The sequence below is a fragment of the Diabrotica virgifera genome, chromosome 9 (assembly GCF_917563875.1).
Source record: "Diabrotica virgifera virgifera chromosome 9, PGI_DIABVI_V3a".
NCBI lineage: Eukaryota > Metazoa > Arthropoda > Insecta > Coleoptera > Chrysomelidae > Diabrotica > Diabrotica virgifera.
In genome coordinates, this window is record NC_065451.1 from 180,770,751 (window position 1) to 180,798,427 (window position 27,677).

Below are 27,677 nucleotides of genomic sequence, written 5' to 3' on the forward strand. Positions count from 1 at the left end.
TGGTAAAGTTTATGATATCCAGAACAGGTATGCAGCAATAGATATAGGTCCCTTTTATGTCATTGTTGAACCAGTAGATAATAGTTATCGTTTATCACCAGTAAAAGTAGGTCATTTTCTTTTTAATAATTCTAATTTTAAACACGAGGTTGTTGACATTAAATTAATAGGTAGAAACAAAGTAAAAGTTATATTTAAAACATTCTATACAGCAAATAAAATCATTGAAAATGAGGTTATTAAAAAAAATAATTTAATCGCTTACATTCCTATGTTTTTTAACCACAAGAAGGGTATAATCAAAGAAATTGACACGTTTTTAACTGGCAAATATATACTTATTAGATAATATTGAGAGCGAAAAAAAAGTAGTGCAGGTAAAAAGAATGACGAAGAAAATACTAGGCTCAGATAATGAGGTACAATATGTACCTAGACAAATGCTTATCGTGACATTTTTAGATAATAATTTACCACAATATGTAAAAATAAATTTGGTCAGGTTTGTAGTAGAACCATATATTTATCCGGTGGTCCAATGTTTGAAATGTATAAGATATGGACATAGAGCAAAATAGTGTAGAAGTACCACAAATAAACGTAAACGATGTGGCCAAATTCACAAAAATACAGACACTCAAGAATGCACAAAAGAAGAATATTGCATACATTGTTAAACAAATGGACATCAGTCTATTTCCAGATATTGTCCCAAATATTTGCAACAGGTAAATGTAAAAAAGATTATGTCACAAAAAAATTTATCTTTTAAGGAAGCGGAATTGTTAGAAAAAATAGCAGTTACTCTAAAGTAACTTCTAATAATAGATTTGATGTATTGAATAATTTGGAAAATTTTACACAAATGACTCAAATTGATAACTCTGACATATCATCTACACCAACCAGTTCAAATAAAAATTGGGTACCCCAATCACAACCAAAAAAGCGTAAGCTATTTCACCGATTATTATAGAAGAAACACCAAATTTTCAAAATAAAATTAAAATAAATTATTCAATCTTGCCGAATCCTCACAGAGAAGACTTTCAGATAAACAAGGAAAAATTAGAAATGACAGTAGTGCAAAAACTACCTATAATATTCGAAAATATATTTATATAAAAAACTTAATTTAGATGTCAGAAATGCAGGTTATAAAAGACACACAAAATTAACTAAATCATTTATTAGGATCTATTCAACAAGATGATGGAAATCAACAAAATGAATAAGGAGTTTAATATATTACAGTGGAATGCAAAGTCTATAATAAAAAATAAACCAAATCTCTTAAATCATATAAAGCAAACACAAAATGTTGATTTAATTGCACTAAATGAAACTTGGTTATCACCTAACCAAAGTTTTAGATTAAATAACTATAATTTTATAAATAAAAGTAGAGCAGATGGATATGGTGGCGTATGAATACTGATAAAAGATTTTGTTATTCTGAAATAAAATTTAGAAAAAACTTTAATACAAAAGTAGAAATTTGTGCAATATATATAGAAGACCTCAAAATATCAATAATATGTATATATAAACCACCAAATGTACAAGCTACTAAAAATGATTGGACGAACATATTTACACAAATATAAGGAGAAAGTATAATTTATGGGGACTTCAATGCACATCATAGCATATGGGGCTCGGTGCACGACAATATTCAAGGTAAAATTTAGCAGATGCTCTAGAAAATCTCAATTTTATTGTTTTAAATGATGGTAGACCTACAAAAATTACTAGACCAAATGAAAATCCTTCTCCAGTGGATCTAACACTTATTTCACCAAGCTTGATCGGTTAAATAGGATGGAATCCTTTAGACGATACGCTAGACTCAGACCACTTTCCCATAAGTACAATCTTAACAAGGAGAATAATAACAGCATAATACAACCAAGTAGAAAATGGATTGAATCTTCGGCCAACTGGGAACACTATCAAAATATTTTAACACACAGCATGGAAAATGAAACTTTCACTTCCACTGAAGACAATTTTGAACAGTTAGTTTCTAATATTAATAAAGCAGCTGGTGAGGCAATGAAATGTCGCACAGCCTCTAGTAAGAAAACCACAAGAGCAGTGTGGTGGGATAGAGATTGCGACGAGAAAGTGAGAGATAGAAAAGACGCTTTAAAGAAGTATAATAGAGTATCAAATTTTCAAAATTATATCTATAGATCTACGCAAAATACAAGCACAGTGTAAACTACTATTTAAACAAAAACAAAAAAAATGTTGGGTAGAATTTATCAATCAACTAAATAAAAACACACCTATATCAAAAATTTGGAATTTTATTAAAAAAATATCAAATAAGAATAACACTTACAAAAAACCTCCACTAAAGCAATCAATTATTGAGGAATTATTAGATACATATGCACCGACTTATGTACCAAATATATTAAAGACAATAGATAATAATATGCATATAATATGTATATCTTGAAGATTTCTAGGTTGAAATGAAAACAACAAAGAATATTTCTCCTGGCTATGATTTTATTACCTATGAATTAATTTATAATTTACCCATAATAGCTAAGAAGCAATTACTTTTCATTACTTTTCAGGAGAAATTTTCAATAGTTGGTGGGTATTATAGGAGAGCAATACATAGATCATTTTAAAAAATATATCATACTACCATTATTAAAAGCTAATAAAGACAAAAATTTATCTAAGTCATATCGACCAATTTCTTTAATGTCGTGTATAAGTAAAACGTAAAACCTTCGAAAGATTAAATAAAGCTCGACTAGAATGGTTTTTAGAATCAAATTGTATTTTGCCTAGTACACAGTATGGATTTCGCCGAGGCCTTGGATCATTGGATGTAGTAACGAAGCTAGTCACAGATATACAAATTGCGCGTATAAAAATGAGTACCTAGTTTGTTTGTTTCTGGATATAAAAGGAGCTTATGATTCAGTAGATCTTAATATACTTACTAAAATATAAAATGTGTTCACTTGGTTTCAATAATAAAATCTGTAATAATGTATTAAATCTATATACTAATAGAACAGTATGGTTAAAAGATCATAGGAATATACTACACGGACCAAGAGTTGTAAATCAAGGTCTGCCGCAGTGTTCAGTATTAAGTCCAACATTATTCAACTTATATTCTGCTAGTATTCATAGTTTGTTTGACGAAAACATTAAATGTTTACAATATGCAGATGATATCTGTATATACTCCACCCAAAAAACCTACGACGACTGTCTACGGTCATTGAGGCATATAGTTGAAATTATTATACAATGGACAAATGAAAATAATATGACAATGTCCACAGAAAAATCCAATATTATGTTTTTCACCAGGCATAGGTTGCGCGCACCGGGAAACGTAACCTCGAGTGGGCGTACTATACCAGTGGTGAATCAGTATAAGTATCTAGGGATAGTACTAGATAATAAACTTCTGTGGACTAAACATATTCAATACATCAAAGGTAAGTGTGAAAAAAAATAAATATACTAAGGTGTATTACCAACAGAAAATGGGGTGCAGACCCCAAAACAGCTTTATTGTTCTACAATGCTTGTATTCGGTCAGTCGTGGACTATGGGTGTTGGATATATGGATCAGCAAGCAATACGAATTTAAAAATATTAGATCTGATACAGTACAAATGCTTGAGAATATGTTTAAGTGCAATGGTATCCACTCCAACAAACGTTATGCTAGCAGAGTGTAATGAAATCCCATTAAATTTACGTAGACAATTTTTAGCTCAAAAATACTGCATAAAGCTAAGAAACACTGAGTCAGACCTTTTAACAAATCTGGCTTAATTAAACATGGAAAACTTAACTAGCAAATATTGGAGAATAAAAAATTCACCACCACTAACAGAGGCATTCATTGAAACCAGGAATTATACAGATTTACACAACAGTAAATTATTACCAATTTATAAATGTCTGTATAAAACTTTGATAAAAAAAACCAAGAATCATAATTTTAAGATCACAGAATCAAATCATTTAAATAATATTTTAGTAAAATCTATACTCAGCGACTTGGTGGATTACACAGTAATTTACACAGACAGTTCTAAAAGCTAAGATTAGATGGGCACGCCATGTGGTAAGATAAGAGGAACACAGAGTGTTAAAGACAGTGTTTTTGAGAGACGGTAGTAGATCAGTACGCCGTCCCAAAAAAAGATGGAAGGACGATGAAAAATCGAAATATCCTGAATTAGTAAAGACTACTTGTAGATTTATTGGCATAGTTGAAACAACGATTTGAACCAATTTATTTCACTTTAAAATTCGTGTAGTCCAAACAGTAAGAGAAAAATTTAATACCTTTTTTAACCTTTTTACACTTCTTTTTAAATGATTGTTTAATTGTGGCTCGCGAAAAATTTCAAATTTTGAAAAATGGCTCGGACCCTAATAGCACAAGGACGTCCAATGGACGTCCATTGGACGTCCTTCACGGACTTTAGGGACGTCCATTGGACGTCCGTTTTCGTCCGAGGAACGTCCTTTATACGTCCTATTTTGGTCCAAATGTCGCGCTACCGAACGTCCATTGGACGTCCATCTAAGGTCCGAGGGGACGTATATTGGACCTTAATCGGACGTAATTTGGACCTTAATCGGACGTCCTAGGGGACGTAAATTGGACCTTAATCGGACGTAAATTGGACCTTAATCGGACGTAAATTGGACCTTAATCGGACATAAATTGGACCTTAATCGGACGTAAATTGGACCTTAATCGGACGTAAATTGGACCTTAACCGAACGTAAATTGGACCTTAATAGGACGTAAATTGGACCTTAATCGGACGTAAATGGGACCTTAATCGGACGTAAATTGGACCTTAATCGGACGTAAATTGGACCTTAATCGGACGTAAATTGGACCTTCATCGGACGTAAATTGGACCTTCATCGGACGTAAATGGGACCTTAATCGGACGTAAATTGGACCTTATTCGGAAGTAAATTGGACCTTAACCGGACGTCCTAGGGGACGTGAATTGGACCTTAACAGGACGTCCAATTTTGGTCCAAATGCCACGTTGCCAAACGTTCAATGGAGGTCCACTTAACATCCGAAGGGACATTCGGTGGACGTCAATTGGGCCTTCATAGGACATCCCAGTTTGGTCCAATGTCTTGCTGCCGAACATCCATCTAATGTCGTGGGAAATAAAAAATATATTTTTTAAGGAACTTATATTACATCTTATATTAAATTACAATTATTGGATATTACATTATTTACATTAAATTACTATACACTTCTCCAAGAAATTAACGCACCACCTTAAATATGGGGTATTTTTGATGTCTCGTATTTCCTAAACCTGTTGTTTCATCTAAGTGATTTTTTTATAATATTATAGCCTAGGCTATAGGTTACCTCCTTAAGCTTGTCATGCACAGGGAGCTATGCTGTAATATATGTACATTATATCATATCGCTCTCTATAGTAATGAGTGAGCCTGCAGACAGGAAACAAATGGTTCCGTATGTGCAGGCTCACTCATTACTATAGAGAGCGATGTGATATAATATATACAGTATAGCTCCCCGTGCATGACAAGCATAAGGAGGTACTTAACCTATAGCCTAGGGCCTAGGCTAGAATATTATAAAAAAATCACTTAGATGCAACATGTTTAGGAAATTTGAGACATCAAAAATGCCCAATTTTTAAGCTGGTGCGTAATGGGCTGTATATACAGGGTGTAACAAAAATACAGGTCATAAATTAAATCACATATTCTGGGACCAAAAATAGTTCGAATGAACCTAACTTACCTTAGTACAAATATGCACATAAAAAAAGTTACAACCCTTTGAAATTACAAAATGAAAATAGATTTTTTCGATTATGTCGAAAACTATTAGCGATTTTTTATTGAAAATGGACATGTGGCATTATTATGGCAGGAATATCTTAAAGAAAAATTATGGTGAAATTTGTGCACCCCATAAAAATTTTATGGGGGTTTTGATCCCTTAGATCCTCCCAAACTTTTGTGTACGTTCCAATTCAATTTTATTATTGTGGTACCATTAGTTAAATTCAATATTTTTGTTTCTTAGTATTTTTCAGATAAGGCAGTTTTTATCGAGTTGCGACTTCTTTTTTAACATGTCTACATAAAAATTTTATGGGGGTTTTGTTCCTTTAAACCCCCCAAATGTTTGTGTACGTTCCAATTAAACTATTACTGAGGTACCATTAGTTAAACAGAATGTTTTTAAAACATTTTTGCCTCTTTGTATTTTTTCGATAAGGCACGTTTTATCGAGATCTGGCTTCTTTTTTACTATGGTTCAAAATATACCTAACAATGTAAAGCATAAATAAGTCTGCATATTATTATTAAGTCTCCATAATCGTACTTAACCATATACAAATATGTGGTGGATTTAAAAAATATTCAAAATATTTCGATAAAAATTGACTTTTCGAAAAAGCAATAAGAGGCAAAAAAGTTTTTAAAACGTTGTGTTTAAATGGTACTACAATAATAATTAAATTGAAACATGCACAAAAGTTTGGGGGGGGGGGGTTTATAGGAACAAAACCCCTATAAAATTTTTATGGGGTGTCCAAATTTTACTATAGTTTTTTCGTAAGATACTGCTGCCATAATAATGCCACATGTCCATTTTCAATAAAAAATCTCTAATAGTTTTCGATATATTGGAAAAAATCACTTCATCTTGTAACTTCAAATGAGTGATAAAGGCACAGAGACTTAGATGGCGAGGTCACATTGAAAGGATGCCAAACACGAGGACTCCAAAAAGGGTACTAAACTACACTACAACTTCAAGAAAGAGAAGAGGAAGGCCGAAAAATAGATGGAAGCAAGAGGTCGAAAAAGATTTGGAAAGAATGGTGCTACAGGGTCAGAAAAGAAAAATGAATAACAGGAAGGAATGAAGAAAAATCACATATCAAGCCAGAGAAGATCTCAGTACATAAAGAAACGTGAAAATGAAGAAAAAAAAACAAACTTTTCTAGCCATGGGCCTCTAAGGCCCTTAGTGCTATTATATATATAATATTTATATAACATCAAAGGGCTGTAACTTTTCTTGTGTGCACATTTGTACTAAGGTAAGTTAGGTCCAATCAAACTATTTTTGGTCCCAGAATATGTGATTAAATTTATGACCTGTATTTTTGTTACACCCTGTATATATGTACATACTTCGTCTAATTTACTAAAACTGTTGCGCGTCATCCGCGTCGTAGCCTGTGACGTCGCATGATACCAACACGAAATATTTAGGCGGTAGGTGTGTTCTTTTTTAGAATCACTTTGCCGAGTACACTGGAATTACAGCCACTAGACATATTTTATTATATACGAGTAGAAATAATATTTGAAGATTTCTATTAATGTTAACCTAAAGAAATACACAATAATATGTTTCATTTAATTTGTATAAATAGATTATAAAGTGTTTTTATGAAGCAGATTTGTTCGGATCACACTGTAACTGTAATCGAACGAAGGTGACATTTTAGAATAAATTGGTAACATTTATTTGACAGTTGCGGTGATGACACTTCATATTTGTTTATATTCTTTACTATAAGTATCTGTTTTATTTATTATATTTACTGTTTTTATTATTTACTTTACTATAAAAAGATCCTCTACTATAAAAATATAAATTTCACCTAATTTTATAACGACTTGGAATAATCGAGGTATCTGACAACTTTTTTAGTTGTTATTGTAGACATACTTATACAAAGAAACCTACCGGCTTTTTGCCAAGAGTTGCCGTTTTTTAATTATTAACAATGCAGTGCAAAAACGCTTGCACTGCAAATCTTAAAAGATTATAACTTAATTCTTGTTCTCTATTTCTTAAGTTTTTACTTATGTACATTGAATATTAATTTGTTTTGTTGTATAATCCACGTTTACAATAATTATGTGATAAATTTGATTTAAAATGGATTCAGGATCTTTTTATACTTTGGCAACTATGTCAACTTAGATCTCTGGCGTAGATAATGACGTGCAACGGTAAGTAAATTAGATGGACTGTAGGTTATATTTGGTTCTTGGGACATCAAAGTATATTTTTTAGACATTCCCTGGATATAGTCACCGATGTGACATATCTCCGATTTGTTTTTCATGAGTTTTGTAAGAGAGACTAAAAACTTTTTTTATAGTCACCTCCTGTTTTCATATATTTTTTGACATGTTTTGTAGTAAATTCAACTATCTATTTACTACAAAACATGTCAAAATTTACATGTGAAAGCAGACGATCCTAAAAATGGTTTTTCGTCTCCTACAAAATTCATGAAAAAGCAGATAGGAGAATTATTGTACATTACAATTCTCTGATGTTTGGGAAAAAGGGCTTAAGTCAGAATTGCACATCGATAATGTTTTGATGATTTCTACAGTACTGTAGTAGATTCTACTGTACATACAGTTTACATCTACAACAGTTTTTTTCTGGTCCAGAAATCATCAAAACATTATCAATGTGCAATTCTGACTTAAGTCCTTTTTGCCAAACATAAAAAAACAATCTGGTCATAACTGACCAATGAGCAATTTTAATTTAACCTAAATTACTACTGTTTCTTAAAATGAAGAGCTTACCCCATAGCGTCTCTTATCTAATCTAACAAGATCGTGCACTATTATTCTAACATACACAGGCACAGCACACAAGCACTATGCTCCGTTTTTCACTATCACCTATCACTCAAACTAGTTCAAAAGGATTTGTCCTCTTCAATCTTCTAGTTTGCCCAGTAGTATCGAGGAGCTGGATTTCCTCGATATTCTTGAACTTATGAAGTTGATGCTCGTGACCCTGCATCTTCTTGATATTTGTTGATAAAGTAATAACTTATTATGCATGGACAATGTGGACTTTCTTCCAACTAGCCAATACACTTTTTATATCTCTCGTTTGCCTTTCATAGCCACAAGGCTATACATTTCCTTCTTGGTTTTTTTTTTGTAGGCCACTTTCAGCTGATTCTAAAAAAAATTAAAATGAACGGTAATTTTTCTATTCTTTACAATTAAAAATCAAAAGAAATAGGTACCTATTTACAGGTAATAATATGCATGTATAAATGATTCGTTTCATAAAGAATAAAGAAAATTGAAAACGGATTTTATAATACTTACAAAATTGTTTAAACAAGAGATCCAGCCAGAGCCCAGAGCAAAAACTGGCAGACAGTACAGCAAAAAAGCCACTAATTTCCATTTCCCACACCCCCTTATCGACAGTTATCGATGCATTTTTTTCCAATCAAAATTTTTACTAAATTTTTAAGTTATCGGTTATCCCATGAAAATGAAATAAATATATGAAATGTGATGACCAATGAATGCCAATGACCACGTGACACTACATAGATACTCGCGCGGCAAATTTGAAAATGAACGCAAATTGAATAGTAAATGGCCTCTCTTAAAATCTTGTAATGGAAAATTTTACCCCTCCAGGAAGACATTGTACTATGTTCATAGAATATCTTGTGGTAACTTTCCACCCATAATTTAATCAGATAGATGTTCACGGAATAGAACGGTAGTACCTACATTCCTGGAATGTTTTGTGTTGTTAGGATTAAACTTTTATTTTATTTATTCTTGAATATTTCCTATTGTTAAACAGTTGTAACCAATAATTTACAAATAAGATTTTCATTACATTACATAAAATCAAAAACATGTTTTGGATACTAAACTATATATAGTTTATAATTGTAATAATTGTATATATACAATTTTGAATTAAGATTTAATCTTTTCGATTTAAACTACAGTAAAACCTGTGTTACCGGCCCCCTGCAAACACCGGCCACCTGTACTAACGGCCAGTTTAAAAATTCCCCAAACCAATTACAGTAAAACCTGTCAGTAACGGCCACTAAAAATGAAAAAGCTATTGGCCGATGTAGAAAGGTGACCGGTATTGCCAGTTTTTGTAGTCTAGATATAATTGGTTTGGGGAATTTTTAAATTGGCCGTTAGTACAGGTGGCCGATTTTATCAGGTGGCCAGTAACACAAGTTTTACTGTATATCTAGACTACAAAAACTGGCAATAACGGCCACCTTTCTATATCAGCCAATAGTTCTTTCATTTTAGTGGCCGTTACTGACAGGTTTGACTGTATTTCATTAACGTAAAGTTAACGCGTAAGTTAATATTTTATTGAATTATTTTGCTATTTGATCCCGTAATAATGTGTCCAATATAAAATATATAAGCGTTCATAAAACGTCCGTATTTCGTCCAGTATGGACGTCCAAAGGACGTTCAACGTCGGACGTCCAAAGGACGTCCATATTTATTCCGCCCGAAGGACGTCCAACGTCGGACGTCCAAAGGACGTCCATATTTATTCCTTCCGAAGGACGTCCAACATGGGACGTCCAAAGGACGTCCGTTTATAGTCCATGGACGTAAGGACCAAAAATGGACCTATTTTGGACGTCCAAAGGACGTCGTGTGCTATTAGGGGACTTTCAAGGAGTTTGGCCACCCCTGGTATATGAGGATATTAAACTGTCAAATGTTATGTTAGATACATGGCAATTATTTCAAATTAGCCGATTTTGTCACTTTGTTTGATGTAATGTCTTAAATATACCATAGAATGTATTCATTATTTACATTTTCATTTTTATCTTATATTTACATTTAATTACTTAATTTTGATTATTATTATGTTATAAACATTAATCTACTGGTTTGTGACGAATAAAAGAAGATTACCTTATTTTATTTTAGTCTACTTTATTTATTATCATTATTATCTTGGGTAGCGATAAGAAGTATTCGCTTTAAAAATTACAGACTATGTTTGAAGTAACTGTGGAAGACTGGTTACTTATTTCATTTTAATTTGATTGATTTCTTTAATCATTTATAAGATTTAGAATAATAAAATATAAAAAGGTAGGGATTTAAAAAATAAAAAAAGTTCTCACTGGTTGGGATTAAAACTCATTAATGGTCAACGTAAAAAATAAATAGTCGCCAAAATAGCTGCAGTTCTTAGTGACGTCAATCTAAAGGAGTTTATTATAACTGTATAACATTCGTATTTTTAGTATTTTTTTGCAATTTACTCACATTTTCTCACCTTTTAAACCTTCCTTGGATTTCTACAAATGTTTTAAAATTGAAATTGAAGAGTACAGGGGAAAAATAAGGAATGTCACTTCTTCATAAATTCTGGCTTTTCTCGTCATGTGGTAGCAAAAACTGAGTACTATCGACTAGACCAGGGGTTACCAACCGGTGGTACGCGTACCACTGATGGTACGCGGAAAGATTTCATTTGGTAAGCGTCACGTGGGTGAAACAAGCGATTACGCTGGGCCTCTATCTGCGAAAGTGCCAGTGCAGTTGTTCTGCTTCCATATTAAGCTATGAAGCAGTTTTTGATGAACCCCAGGACTTCAAAGGATAGTTTTAAAAAACCTAATCCACAGGCCAATCGGAATATCCACAAAAACAGAAACATTTAATCAAATTAAATACAATCAAAACAAGAAAATTGAAATATGTCGGACATATTACACGTGGAGAGAGATACAGCTTACTCCAATTGATTATGCAGGGAAAGATTCAAGGAAAGAGAAGCGTAGGGAGACGCAGAATATCGTGGCTGAGCAACCTGAGAGAATGGAACAGATGTACAGCTGGTTCAAAAAAAAACTGATACGACTCTTAAAGCGTATTTTGTAGAAAATTCCACACCTGTAATTTTGAACCAATCAAAATACGTTATTTTGACAGATCACCATGGCAACGGAGGTATTTTATCGGAAATTTTTTGCTCGTGGGGTACCCAACAGCGAATTATAGTGGAAATTTTTTGACGTTTACAATAACAAAACATTTTTGACAGACTGGTTTTTATTTATTTACATAATTTAGTTTTGATTCATTTTAGTTACAAAGCTAAGATATTTTCTATATTCTTCGGACACCTCCTCTCTTCTTAATGGCGAAAATGCAGCACTTTGAATGTTTTCAATTAAGTTTCTATGTCTAATAAAATATATATAATATTTAGACACTAATTTATTTACCTTTTTCCCATTCAGTACTTTCAATTTTGCGTAGTTTAGACGCAAATATTCGTGGACAATTTGGAACAGATTTTCTTTCTTTAAGTTGAAGCCACAATCCTCTATTAATTCAAATAAATAAGCCATGGTACGATGATTGATCTTTACATCAGATAATTTCACGCATATTTTGCATATTGTATGATTTTCAAATCGACTCATTTTTTAAACAAAGAATTTTATTGGTTTTACTGACTGTGCAATATTATTTATTGTAACAAAACGCGAGTTTTTTTTTGATGTTTTGAAGTGTCAAAATATAATGATCACAGCCTCCTATGATTGATGCTTGCTGACGCTGGTTATGAATTCCATACCATTAAAACGCGCATAACGCACGTTAAGAAAAACGCCAAAAAATAATTTTCTATCACTTGTAGTTACTCAAAACTTATGTAAAATTGAAGAATATACTATTTTCTATCTTAAAATGGTATTCCCATGCAACTACAATGAGTAGAAATTACGAATTTGAAAGCCTAAATAATTGCTGACAAAGCTATGGCGCGCTATTAATCTGTTCATGCAGCTTCCCGAAAAACCTCTAAAATTATAATTTTCTACCACTTGTCCTAAGCTCAAGTAACTATAAAATAAAATATTATATTTTTTGTCCCTAAATGGCACTTTTGAGCTACTACAATCAGTGGTAATCAATAGTTTAATAGGCTAAGAGTCCATTGGTGTGAAAACAAACTGAATATTATTATGTAATCTGTTCCTGTAGGTATGTAACCGTAAAACTAATATTTTTTTTATTTTCTACCACTTGTAGTAGCCCGAAGTAAATAAAAAAATCAAAGACTGTAATATATTTCATTATAAAACTGCATTACCGTGTAACTACAATGAGTAGAAAACAATATCTTAAAGGGCAGGCTGAGAAGCCATTACATGGCCATTACCGAAACTACAAAACACATTAAATTTGATAAAATTATAACTTTCTACCACCTGTAGTAATCCAAAAATGACATAAAATAGAAAAATATATTATGTTACGCTTTAGATTGACATTTTCATGCAACTACAATGAGTAAAAATTTCAGAATTATCGCAGGATGGTATCGAAACTTGTTGAAATAAATTTTAAAAATATTTGATTTCCCACCACAATTTGGTGTGGAATTTTCTTACCGAATACCACGCGAAGTCAAATTAATATCCGGAAATTTTTTTTTGATCATGAATATTTTTAGAAAATTTCCCTCGTCTGCGACTCGGGAAAGTTTCAAAATATTCATGATCTCAAAAAAATTTCCGGAAATAATTTGACCTCTAGTGGTATTACTAGTGAAAATTGAGCAGTGTACTTTGAAGGTTAAATAATAATTAATATTTACATTCTGTCACTGTCACTGCCAAATCTTAAAATTTGTCACATAACTTATTTTGTTCAACGTCAAAAAATGGATGTTTGTTTCATTGACATATTAAGCGTAGACTCGGCATACTCACCAAAAAAGCGTAAGGCGAAAACAGGATGGAAACAGTCGATCGGTGGTCTATCTATCTCTTTTAACCAAGGCAAACGGGACCGCGCATGTGACTGACAAAGATGGCGAGACCACTCAATCCTATGTCGACGTTACACCCCAATGCATTGAGTGGCATATCCCTAGCCAAGTCTATCCTTTTATATGTCTCTGGTTTGTTTGTTTATTTTATTATTTGTCTGTCATAATAAATATAATATAATGTCACATCAACCATACACTGCTCAAAATAATCAAATCTTACTAAGAGTCGTATCAGTTTTTTTAGGAACCAGCTGTACACCCGGTTCCTAAAAAACTGATACGACTCTTAGTAAGATTTGATCATGTTGAGCAGTGTATTTGATTGATCTGACATTATATTTATTATGACAGACAAATAATAAAATAAACAAACAACAAACAACTGATTACATATTATGTTAATTCATAAATTGTGCTAATTATTAAGGTCTAAATGTTTGTATTATTTTGAATTCCTGTATTTTATAAAGAGTATTTATATGATAGTTTTTACATAAAATAGATCACATAATTATTGTAAACGTGGATTATACAACAAAACAAATTAATGTTCAATGTAAATAAATAAAAACTTAAGAAATAGAGAACAAGTATTAAGTTATAATCTATTAAGATTTGTAGTGCAAGCGTTTTTGCACTGCATTGTTAATAATTATTAAAAACGGCTCCCAACTCTTGGGAGAAGCCGATAGGTTTCTTTGTATATGTCCACAATAACAACTAAAAAAGTTGTCAGATACCTCGATTATTCCAAGTCGTGATAAAATTAGGTGAAATTTATATTTTTATAGTAGAGGATCTTCGAATCCAGAGCAATCCTATACTTTTTTTTATTTTTTTGAAACCGGTAAGCACAAAATTAGTTTGGTGTTTAAAAAAATTAAAACAAACAGTATAAAGTATATTTATTTTTAAGAAATCATATAATAGAAGTATAACTTCTTACGTGCGTACAAAGTACACACACATTCTTTTTTATTGTTATTATTGGAATAAAACAAACGACTTCCCTAATAACACAAAACATTCCATGAATGTTCCTAGAATGTACACACAGGACATTGAAAACATTCCTGGAATGTCCCCAAATGCACACGAATGTCCCTGGAAAGTACCAGGAAAGTGCTGTGTCAGCATTTTAAATATTCTTAGAATGTTCTGTTGGAACATTCCATGAATGTCTACGAATGTTCTTTGGACATTCACAGTCTATTTTTTAGACTGAATGTCTTGTTGGAACATTCCATGAATGTTCTTTGGACATTCACAGTATATTTTTAGACTGAATGTCTTGTTAGAACATTCCATGAATGTCTACGAACGTTCTTTGAACATTCACAGTATATTTTTTAGACATTCACTGAAATATATCGTCAGTAATGTGACAATACCTCCTATATGTTTTTTCATGAGGTTTGCAGGAGACGAAAAACATTTTTTAAGGTCACTTTCTGGTTTCGTACGTATTCTGACTTTTTTGTAGTAAATAGATAGTTGAATTTACTGCAAAACAAGTCAAAAAATATATGAAAACAGGAGGTGGCCGAAACAAGTTTTTAGTCTATCTTACAAATCTCTTGAAAAAAACAGATAGGAGGTACTGTCACATCATTGACGATATATGGCCATACCAAATAATACATCCTTGATAAATATAAACATTTTTATTGCAAAAAATCTTTACATACATTTTTTAATGTAATTTGCCGACATTCCTAAATATTATAAAAAAATGTGTCACATTTGCTTTGTAAACCTTTCTTTTGCTTTTCGTAGCCACATATTCCGTTTCCTTTCTGGTTTTTTGTAGACCACTTCTCTCAGCTGATTCTAAAAGAAAATAAAATAAAAGGTAATTTTTCTATCCTTTACAATTAACAATCAGAAGAAATATTATTTACAGGTAATAATATGCATAAATAATATTTAATAAATAAAATAATAATAATGAACATTTTGTATTTTGACAACGACATCCGATGTGGAAGTAGAAACCTTAATAAAATTATTTTTTCAAGTAAATTGTGGCTTATTTCCCCATTAGAATAATTAATTACAAAAAAGCCACAAAGAAATAGATTTTTCACAAACAAATAAGTATTTAGTATTCATTATATTTATTGTTTTTATTATTTACTTTAATGTCCTACTGGTACATTATTTGACAAATAATGACATTTCGAAGTCTGTTAAGTACGATATAACGCCCTTGGGCATTAAATTTAAATAACGACTTAGATACTGTCAAGTTGACAAATATCAACCTAAGTAAAACTATGGTTACCACAATTACGTTACTACTGTTACTGGTAAATGTACTTATTTAAAAACTAATCAATTCAAAATTCATTCAAATTTTTCGCATATAAAGAATAATTTAGTCGGGCATTAAACGTTGAAGGCACCACAGGTATTATAATAATAACGCTTTCGGTCAACGTATATCCCTATAATACCCTTGGTACCTTAATAACTGTAACATAAGATTATACCTTAATTCTGGTTTTCGATTTCTGATGTTTTTATTTATTTACATTGAATATTAATCTGTTTTGTTGTATAATCTACTTCGCAATAATTATGTGATATATTTGACTTAAAATGAATTCAAAAATTTTTTGTAGTTGGGCAACAATGTCAACTTAGATCTCCGATGTAGATAATGAATTACAACAGTATCTATATTGTACGGACTGTATTATTAATTAGGTTATGCATATACCTGTGTGGCATAAGCTATTGGAACAGCACAGTCTCTCAAACGAACAGATGAAAGTGAAGTTCTGTCAATATCTTTTTCTAAAAAGTGTTTTGAACATACTCCTCTATTAACAAATCTGATCTATACTTCATGTCTTCTTCGCAGGATCTTCTGGAAAGCTAAAAATACAAAATATATGCATTACTAAGCATTATTAACAAATTTTAGTTTTAAATAAAAAATATGATTAATGAACTCACAAAATTATTATAAAACAGCTTAGAAATTGTTTATTAGTATAGTCGGTTCCCCAAACTCAGACACAACTGGCTAGTGATTTTAGTAGGTAATTTTTTTTGTTTTTGGCCAATTTTGCCAAAATTACAGTAATTAGTACTGAGACTGAGTTTAGCAAATCGACTATAATATTCTGTGTATTCATTAGTTGGTAAATATCTGTGGCAAAAAGTTTATCTAATGCCATCCCCTCTTTGTGAACACACACACACATTAGTTGGTACTGCATATTATAGTGTGTGGTCTACCATCCTATTTATAAACGCATACACTAGCAAAAACGCAAAAAGAATTATTTTAGTTTTATAAATCCTTTTGTTATTACCTATCTCTATTTACTATTTTAGTTAGGAATAAGCGAAGTTTGTGGCTTATTCACAATTATTATTAAAATAATAAATGGATATGACCAATTATTAACTTATAAAATAAAATAATAATTCTTCTGATTTATGCCTTTTATTCACTTTGTTATATCTACGTTACTTAAAAGATTTTTTATGAATAGTATTATTAGGGTATTAATAGTATTAATTTATTTTCTGAAATACAGGGCATGCTTTCGTTTACATATTTGCATACTAACCTTTTAATAGGGCTTTTCATTCAGTCATTTGTTTGGAGCTTCTGTCATAATTGAAACGTTATTCCTGCAGATTTTTTTATCTACATTTGTTTCTGCTACTCCAACTGCGTTAAAAACAGGACACCATTTTATGCACTATATTAATAATACTATTAAAGCTATTATAAAAGTATCCGAATTAAAAAAATATTCTTAAAAAGCACAAATAATACAAACAACTAAAAACAATCCACGGCAAGGCAAGGTCGCCAAGATGAAGATGCCAAGATGGCCGAAGCGAGGTCGATGGTTGGTCGTTTTTAGTCACGTGATGCCCTCTCAAGCGCCATGCACAAAAATATATGCACGGCGAATTTGAAAATGAACGCAAAAGAAATAAATATAAATGCCTCTCTTGGGTTTTGCATAAGTTATAAGTATTTTTTTTATTAACAAAATCGCATTCCAAATTGAATATTCGCGAACAATAATTTTTATTACATTTGTATGTTTATAATCTTGGTAAACTCTTTAAATTTGACATATTATTGCACTGTAGGCCTAAAATGTCACTTAGTTTGTCTGGTATGTTATAAGTAATGTTGTATCTCTTACACGTATGTATTATTTCGCAACTTAAAATATAGGAACATTGGTAGTATGTTCACAGAATGTCTTATGGTAACATTCCAGGAATAATTTAAACAGATGTTCACCGAATGTTCCCTAAATGTCCAGGACATTCAAATATTGATAGAACTTTGGTAGTACATTCCTGGAATGTTGTGTGTTGTTAGGGTTAACTCAACAATATATTGAAGCAAGAATTGTAACCAAATTAAAAGATAACTGGGCACTAACATATGCAGCAAAAGATTTTAACATAATCAGAACCACAGTTTTTCTATTAATAAAAATGGAGGGAATAAGAAACTCTCGAAAGAAAGCGATGGTCTGGAAGACCAAAAATATCTGCCGCTCATGAAGATCGTATGCTTTTGGAGAGATTAAAAGAGAATCCTCTTGAAGATGCGAAAACTGCAAGAATTATGTCACAGTTTGGAAGATCAAAACTATACTAAATTTAGGTATATAAAAATAAAATTAATATTTTGTGATATCTCCAGCAGCATTGATAACAGCTTGTAGTCTTCGGTCCATCTGCGTGAAAGGAACTATGAAATTGTTTTCTTCAGCGAGCTCTTCCCAAACCTGTTGTATACTGTGCCACAGCTCTTCAGCATTTTGAGGTAAAAACTTACGTTGATACAACCGTTTTACAATAACCCCCCAGACATTCGCGATTGGGTTTAAATCTGGACTGTAGCTGGGCCATGGTAAGGTTTCGACGTTGTTATTCTGGAGCCACTGGTTTATAATATTTGCAGTGTGAACAGGACAATTATCTTGTTGGAGGATAAAATTATTTTCTGGATACAACTGTTCTACACTGGGAAACATCATGTTTTCTAGAATATTCAGATAAGTCTGCCCAACAACCTGCCATCAATACGCCATACAATTCCCATTCCTCTAGACGAAATCCATCCCAATACGTTGACGCTAAAATGACCAGCTGCTCGATATCTATCAACATATAGAGGATTAAATCTATTATTATCTGGTCTATACACCCCAATTTTGCCCTTTTTATAAGATTGAAAAATTTTCTCATCTGTAAATATTATCACATCCCAAAAATCTTGATTTTGTAGCTGATGGTTTAAAGCAAATAAAAGTCTTGACTGCTTCTGTTCTGGTGTAAAAGCTTGTTTTTTGCTGCAGTTCGGTACCTAAGCCAAGTTGTTGTCTTTATTCCCGGAAACTGTGACATAATTCTTGCAGTTTTCGCATCTTCAAAAGGATTCTCTTCTAATCTTTCCAAAAGCGTACGATCTTCATGAGCGGTAGATATTTTTGGTCTTCCAGAACCTTGCTTTCTTTCGAGAGTCTCTTGTTCTCTCCATCTTTTATTAATATAAAAAAACTGTTGTTCTGCTTACGTTAAAATGGTTTGCTACTGCAGATAGTGACCAACCATCTTCTAATTTTGTTACAATTCTTGCTTTTAGTTCTTTGCTAGCGTGTGGAGCCATTTTTTGAGGATGAACCAGAACTGTCAATACTGACAGTTCGTATGGGTCGAAAAGAATAAGTTATCTGACAAATTTTAAGATTTGGCAGTGACATTGACAGTATGTAAATATTAAGTATTTATCCTTCAAAATACACTGCTCAATTTTCTACAAAATACGCTTCAAGAGTCGTATCAGTTTTTTTTTGGAACCAGGTGTACATCAAACGAACTTTTCAGAGCAGCCGTCTCCAAAGTCCGCATAGCTATGATGATTGCCGACCTCCGTTGCGGAGATGGCACTTGAAGAAGAAGAATATTATATTAAGATTATAGACATAGAATTGCTAGAATTCTGCTAAGAATCTCCTAATAGTCTAGTTGCAACATAGGGGTCCCGTGGGAAATTATAGCTCACCGTGATTTGATGGTGGTATTATAGGTTTTTTGGGTCGCTGAATCCAACGGAAGTAGTCTGGAAGCCCAAATATGGTGCGTTTAATTGTTATTAACAAATTATGGTAAAATTAGTTATTTTTCAGGAATTATTAGAAGTCTTGTAAATAAATTGATAGTGTTAAGGTCTTCTCTGGTGTATTTTTGGTCGCTGAATCGAATGCGACTAGTCTCGATTACTCAAAATAGTATGTTCTTGTTTTGTTAATATTAAAACAAACAAAAATTAAAACAAACGACACCACTACGGCCAACATACCAACATCAGGAGAAATCAGGCAGGGAGACAGCCTCAGTCCATTTCTATTCAATATGCTAATGGATGAAATAATAGAAGATGTGGAATCGCTTCAACTAGGATACAGACTTGGCCGCAGTAGAATCAGTATAGTGTGCTATGCGGATGATGCAGCCCTGATTGCAGAGGACGAGGATGACCTACAAAGACAACTTTGTCGATTCTATCAAGCATGTCGACGACTCAACATGAACATATCCAGGCAAAAACAAAATGCATTACCATTGCGAAAGACCCAATTAGATGCAAGTTCGTGGTAGAGAGGAAACCCATAGAACAGCAAAACTGGTTCAAATATCTAGGTGTATAGTTGTCAAGTTATCATGACCCAGCCAGAGACCTAAGAGGACAAATTAACAAGGCCGCTGTCTTGTCCGGATGTTTGAGAGATGTGGTCTGGAATAACCCATATATGAGAATGCATAGCAAAGTTAGAATTTATAAAACTTGCATCAGACCTGTCATGACCTATGGCATTGAATCAAAAGAAGACACCAATAAAACGAAAAGCATGCTACGAACAGCCGAAATGAAGACACTAAGAGCAATAGCAGAGAAGACAAGAAGAGATAGAATACGAAACAACACCATCAGGGAACAATGTGGCGTGCAAGATGTAGTCAGATGGGGCAGGCAAAGACGAAGAGAATGGTTCAGTCATGTAAAAAGAATAGAGGAGCACAGACTACCAAGAATTGCGCTAGAGGGAAACCAAAAAGATGGAGAGATAGCTGGCAGTCTCCCTCTCAAGAAATACTTCAACGTCGGAATTAACAGATCGACAGATCTACAAGTATAAGAAGAAGAAGAAGAACAAAAGTTGCTTAGAATTAATCAGTTTATCCACTTCCGGACTTATTTTAAAGGTATATTTTTCACCCTCGAAAAGGGGTGAAACTCACCCCCAGAGTAAAGGCACACATCGGCACAACATCACTTGTTTTGATTGACATGTTGGCTACGTGTATGCCAAATCTCATGTCAATCCAAGTGGTTTTTTAAATTTTAAAGCAAAAACCATGAGTAAACGTACCTACTATAAACCGTTATTTTTGCAATAATTTATTAATAACAAAGTCGGAACGTGGTTTAATCTATCACGACTAGTAGCAATCGATATAGCGTATAAAAATACTATGAAAAAGACTACAAACTTGCTGTAGATAGCGCATTATTTCGAGCTTTTCGGCGAATAAACAATTATTTGGTTATTAACAAAATAAGAACATATTTTGAGTAATCGCGACTGATCACATTCAATTCAGCGACCAAAAATACACTAGAGAAGACCTTCACACTATCAATTTATTTACAGGGCTTCTAATAATTTCTGAAAAATGCCTAATTTTACCATTATTTGTTAATAACAAACGCGCCACATTTGGGCTTCCAGACCACTTCCATTCGATTCAGCGACCCAAAAAACCTATAATACCACCATCAAATCACGGCGAGCTAGAATTTCCCACGGGACTCCCTATGTTGCGACTAGACTATAAGTAGTTTTTAGATATCATAAGAATTAAATCTTTATTGGTGTTTATCTCAGTATGTATAAAATGTCAAATGTGACATTCCTTGTTTTTCCCGGTACTCTTCAATTAGTTAAATCGGTTCATTTATTTTGAAGCTGTTCTAAAAGAGATAAAAGAGAAACAATGACGACAAATATACGTCATTTAATGTTTATAAATCGACAAATGTCCCAGACAGACGCGTGACTTGGCACATTAGGTTTTTATAAGATTAGATTATACAATAATTTACCTTGTACCATATGCCTCTAATTGGTATACCAACGATATCTGGATTATTCTTGTATAATTGCCTCTGCGTTTTATGATGAACTTGAAAACTTGTCAAAATTCCTACTTCAGTTTGTCCGTACGTAGGGATAATATCAGTTTCGGGTAACAACTCTTGTAGAGCAAATATCTTCTCCTTGGACAATGCAGAACCGCCGGTGATTATTCTTACTAAGGTATCACAGTTGGTATCTGTTGGTTTTCCATTTTTAACCAGTTCTGATACTTGGAATGGACTTAAAAATACGTTAAAGACCTAAAGCAAAAAAAATTAATCAGGAAAAATTTTTCTCAAAAAATTTATGAGAAAATAAATGTATTGTATACGTATACATCAAGCGAAGAATACGAGCATTATCACAACGAAAACTTTGTTTATGGTTAAGGTACGATTCCAACATCGACGGCAACTGCAGGCTGCAGTTAGGGTTGTCACCATGACGACGTCATAACTTTGCACTATTAATTTGTATATTTATTAGCAACTGAAGCTCTGCCAGACAGCAATTTGAGTTAGTTGTCGGAATCAGTCTCATACAAATTAATAGGGCAAAGTAGTGACGTCTGCCACGGTGACAACTGCAACTGCCGTCTGCAGTTGCCGTCTGCAGTTACCGCCTGCCGTCGATGTCGGAATCGTACCTTTAGCAAAAGCAAACATCATTATTATATTACTTATATTATATACAGGTTGTCCAGAAACTCTCACGACAAACGAAATCCGTGGATTCGTCAGATAATTTTAAGATAATTTAACCCAATTCACCTAGCCTGAAAATGCTTCCTAAGGAGCTAGAGTTCTTTAAATATAAAGTACAGTCGAACCCGCTTATTAGAGTACCGGTTATAGGAATATCCCGGTTTATGGAATATAAATTCGAGGTTCCGAAACGTTTCCATTTACTCCTTAATAAATTTATCCGTTTATTATAATACGTATTCATAAAACAATACCGCTTATTAGAATAATATTTTTCAGATCGACGAATAAATTTTTACCTACAATTTCGAATTTCCTAAAAATTCAAATTATGTCTTGTACTATGGTTTCTCGCCAAGGGCTTCGAAGGCCTGTAGTGCTGTTTTATTTATATTATTTGGGTTTGTCAGATAGGTAATAAATATGGTATTGCGTTGTTATGACTACCAATTCAATCGTTTACCGACAAATCCAGTCGTAAATTAATTTCCTTTGTCTAGAAACCATACATATTGCCACCCAGTTACATGTTATAACAGTTTTAAGAAACAGTTCGGCGATCCTAATTGCTGGTAAAGTTATAAAACTTTTCGGGATGGCCAAACCATTGTAAATTTTTCTAATTTATATAATTCAGAGGAACAAAAGTGACTAGTATTTTATGTAACAAAAAACAAGCTACAATTACCGATTATTTGTCAAGACTAAATAAGTAATTTTCTTATTCAGTATATTATGTATTTTAATACGAAAATATTTACATAATCTATATATTGCATACATTTCATATTAATTACTGTATACATCCACATAATATAATGTAATTTGGTTTTTTAAGAAATACGTTACGCTATTGTATTGTATTATTGACATAAAAAGACCTAGAATCATATACATATACATAATATTAACATAGTATATAGTATGTATTATTATTACGTATATTCGGTAGGTACACTTATTACGGCTAGCCACCAATGATCGGTTATTAGAATATCCCGGTTATAAGAATATTTTTGCTTGGCACGAAGGCTATTCCAATAAGCGGTGTATTGTAGTTAGTTTTTTAAATAGCTCCAGAACGCTTCTATGTAGAAAAACAAAAACTGGTACGCCTATTTATCTTCCAGAGATAAATCGACTATATCAATGGCGAATTTCTAGTACCGGTCATAGGCGTTCGTTTTGGGAAGGGTAACGGTTATTTAATCGCATAACTTTTTTGTATTTAACCTTTAAGTATTTTTGACACTGGATTAATAAATCCTGAGGAATTCTAGTACGATGTATTTTATTGACTTAAATCAAGAGTAACTTTTAATATTAGAATACCTCATAATTCAATAATTTAGTTTCAAAAATGCTCAAAAATTAAAGGCGAAACAGATAAAGCGATAAATTAACTGTTTACCTACTCAAAACTAATGTCTATGGCAGTTACTAGAAATTCGCAATTGATAAAATCGATTTATTTCTGGAAGATAAATAAACGTACCAGTTTTCGTTTTTCTAAATAGTTTTTTTTTTATTTTTTTTTAAATTCAAAAAACGAAAAATTTTGAAATTGATTTTTCTAGAAAACGGTAAATTATACCGACTTAAAGCAAGAGTACATTTTACTACTAGCATACCTCAGAGTTTAATAATCCAGTGTCAAAAAAAATTAAAAGTTAAAGACAAAAAAGTTATGGAATAAAATAAGCGGTAAGCTTATAACCGGTACTATAAATTCACAATTGATGAAATCGATTTATCTCTGGAAGATAAATAGGCGTACCTGTTTTCGTTTTTCTAAATAGAAGCGTTTTGGAGCTATTGACTGGCCAGTCAATTTGTTTTGAGTTCTCTCTTTTACAAAAGATGAGCTTAGTATCTACATTTAAAACTACAGTCGAACCCGCTTATTAGAATACCTCTTAAAGGAATATCCCGGTTTAAGGAATAGAAATTTGAGATACCGAATCATTTATAGTAGCAACCCATGATCGGTTAATAGAATATCCCGGTTATAGGAATACTTTTACTTGGCACAAAGGCTATTCCAATAAGCGGGTTTGACTGTATTACTATCATTCTTAGTTTTTTAGTCTGTTTTTTATTAATTTTTATTATATTTTTTATTATATTTTGTATTATTTTTTTCTCATTTATTTTTATTTTGTTTTTTATGTATTTTTTGGTATGTTTTTTATTACGCTAAGAATAAACCCGATTCTCTGTATAATCTTTAAGTAAGCTTAAACAAATCATTAGTAAAAATCTACAATATTTCAACACAGTTCCCGATTAACGCAAAAAATTTAATATAAACAAAAATAAATGGATACGTAAAACCTATATTTACTTTATCTATAATAGATATCGATAAAATCAATGTGGATACTTAATATTTTTATCAATAACTACAATTCAATTATTGTTTTTTCTGGAATTTGTAAAACTGTTTTTAGAAACTTTTAACTATTGTTTATCTTGACACTATTCACTGTCAGTTTGGAGAGTTATTCTATCATTCTAATTTACATCTCTATTCAATTCTAATGTCTAGAGATTTCAGCATTTTAAATAAGTTTTGGACAAACATTGTCATCTTATAATCGTTCGATTCGTTGAACTCGATAGTAAGCCTGCTTAAAATTAATGAAAAGAAGCATCATGTCTTTACTGTATTCGTAACTTCATCCTTTATTTCCCCTAGAATGAAGAACAAACGACTAACATACCAACACCAGGAAGAATCAGGCAAGAAGACAGCTTCAGCCCATTTCTATTAAATATGCTAATTGATGAAATAATAGAAGATGTGGAATCGCTGCAACTAAGATACAGACTCAGTCACAGTAGAAACAGTAATCAGTAATACAGTGTGCTATGCGGATGAAAAGGATGAAGATGACCTACAACGACAACTTTATCGATTCTATACCAAGCATGTCGACGACTCAATATAGACATATCCACGCAGAAAACAAAATGCATTACCATGCGAAAGATCCAATTAGATGCAAGCTCGTGGCAGTGGCGTAGCTGAAGATTGGGGGGCCCCCCCGCGACAATTTTGTGGGCCCCCACAATTATGTATTATTTATGTATTAATTATGTATTATAAACATGACGACATCTAATAACAGTATAATTACTAAAATATGTGTAATGAAAGAGACTAAGTAAAAAAATAAATGACAAAAAAGAAATAAGTGTTAATATATTATATATTACTACTATAAGCCCAGTAAATGACCGTTTTGGAGTGTAATCTTCAGGGTCAACTCCAAATTGGATAAAAATTTGGATTTAGGTTCTACTTAATTCAAAGTTGAATTTGTGCCGTTGGTTGCTTTTACTTGAGGGGTGATATTCACCCCTTCTTGGAGGTGAAAAACGCGCGTTTAAAGTAAGTCCGGAAATAGATAAATTAGCTAATTCTAAGCAAATTTAGTTCTATAGAGTTTTTTACGTAAGTGAATCCTTTTTTTGCTATTAAAAATGTTGATTTTTCGACAAAAAAAAACAACGTTTTCAAGCTGTTTTTCGCAAATAACTCAAAAAGAAAATATTTTATCGAAAAAATGTTCCTAGCAAAAATGTAGCTTATAAAAAAAAAAACGAAAAAAATTCAAAAAATTAAGCAAATTTCGGGAAAAACTTATTAAAAATTTTTAAATTAGGTACCTATTTAAAAATGGCTTTATCTTTGTTTTTTATAATAGTTTCTAGCACCAAAACTAAACGAGTTACGCTCAAAATAAATTTGGCCTTTTTTTTGTTAAAAAAAACGTGAAAATCTCCCTCTATTTAGCACCCTAAATAAAATTAATCGTTACTTTATAATTTACATTTAACTTTAGGTCAGGTATAAATAATAACATGTATTTATATTGTTTATACGATCTGTAAGTTTGACCGATTCGTAGTGCTTATTTTTAAATAAATGAAATTTAATAGAAAAAAATATTTTTCAAAATATTTTAAAAAGTATTAGTGATACAAAGAGTAAAAAATGTAGGTTTTGCTTTTACAAATATGATAGATTCATTTTGTTTTTCTGGACAAAAGACAAAAACTGGTTAAGATATGGCTGTTGAAAGTTTGCATACATTCGTGATTAGTGACTCAGTCAATCCCTTTCAGCTATAATCCTTTCAAAAATAAGCACTTTAAACGATGACACTTAGAGATCATATAAAACATACATAAGTAAATTGTTTGTAAAGCGGCAACAACTAATTTTATATGAGGTGCTAAACAGGGGGAGATTTTCACGATTTTTTTTTTACCAAAAAAAGAGGAGCAACTTTATGTTGAGCATAACTCGCTTAGTTTTAATGCTATAAACTTTTTTAAAAATAAAAATAAAGCTTTTTTTGAACACTTTAAAAAAGTTTTAATGCGCTTTTCCTTGAAAGTGCTTCTTCATTCTTTGGTTATTTCACGTTGAAATATTCGATTGGAAATTTGACGAATAAAAACATATTTCTGTGAGCTCCAACTTTGCTTGCGCTGGGTCTATGTACTTACGAATACACAACGTTTTTTGTTTGTTTCTATGCTACATTTTCGCTAAGAATATTTTTTTCGATAAAATACTTAGTTTTTGAGTTATTTGCGAAGAACCGCCAGAAAACGTGGTTTTTTGTTGAAAAATATATTTTCAATCGCAAATAAGTATTGACTTGGGTATGTACTTAAAAAACTCTATAGAACGAAATTTTTTTAGAATTAGTCAGTTTATTCATTTTCGGACTTATTTTAAACGCCCGTTTTTCACCCCCGAGAAGGGGTGACTGTCACCCCCAGGTAAAAGCAACCAACATCACAAGTTCAACTTTGAAGTGGAGGGTAATAGAAACTAAAATCCAAATTTTCATATAATTTGGAGTTGACCTTTAAATTTACACGGTTTCGCCGTATTTCCCGTTCGTTTACTGGACTACTATTATTTTTCTATAGAAAAACCATTTTCTATATTTATTAGAAACTTGCACGACATATAAAAAAATATACTTAATAAGTAATTATGGAATGTATACATTCTGTGTGTGTCTGAACAAAAAAAAAAGTTTATGCATACCTATCAGGGGTGTAGTCGCAAATTAAGCAGTACCGGAA

General features: G+C 32.1%; 1 protein-coding gene and 1 long non-coding RNA gene across 2 annotated transcripts in view; both read right to left on the reverse strand.

Moving 5' to 3' along the window:
• The window catches only part of LOC126891863 (uncharacterized), a 100,247-nt gene that overhangs the window by 11,905 nt on the left and 60,665 nt on the right, over nucleotides 1–27,677 (reverse strand). The window contains exon 4 of the mRNA XM_050661190.1: nucleotides 21,831–22,124. Coding sequence (XP_050517147.1) covers nucleotides 21,831–22,124 — 294 coding nt within the window. The remainder of the gene's footprint in view (nucleotides 1–21,830; nucleotides 22,125–27,677) is intronic.
• Nucleotides 7,923–9,949, reverse strand: LOC126891864 (uncharacterized). Its single transcript, XR_007700601.1, has 2 exons — nucleotides 9,187–9,949; nucleotides 7,923–9,033 (listed from the first exon to the last, which is right to left on the reverse strand). It is a non-coding gene; the product is annotated as an uncharacterized LOC126891864 (long non-coding RNA).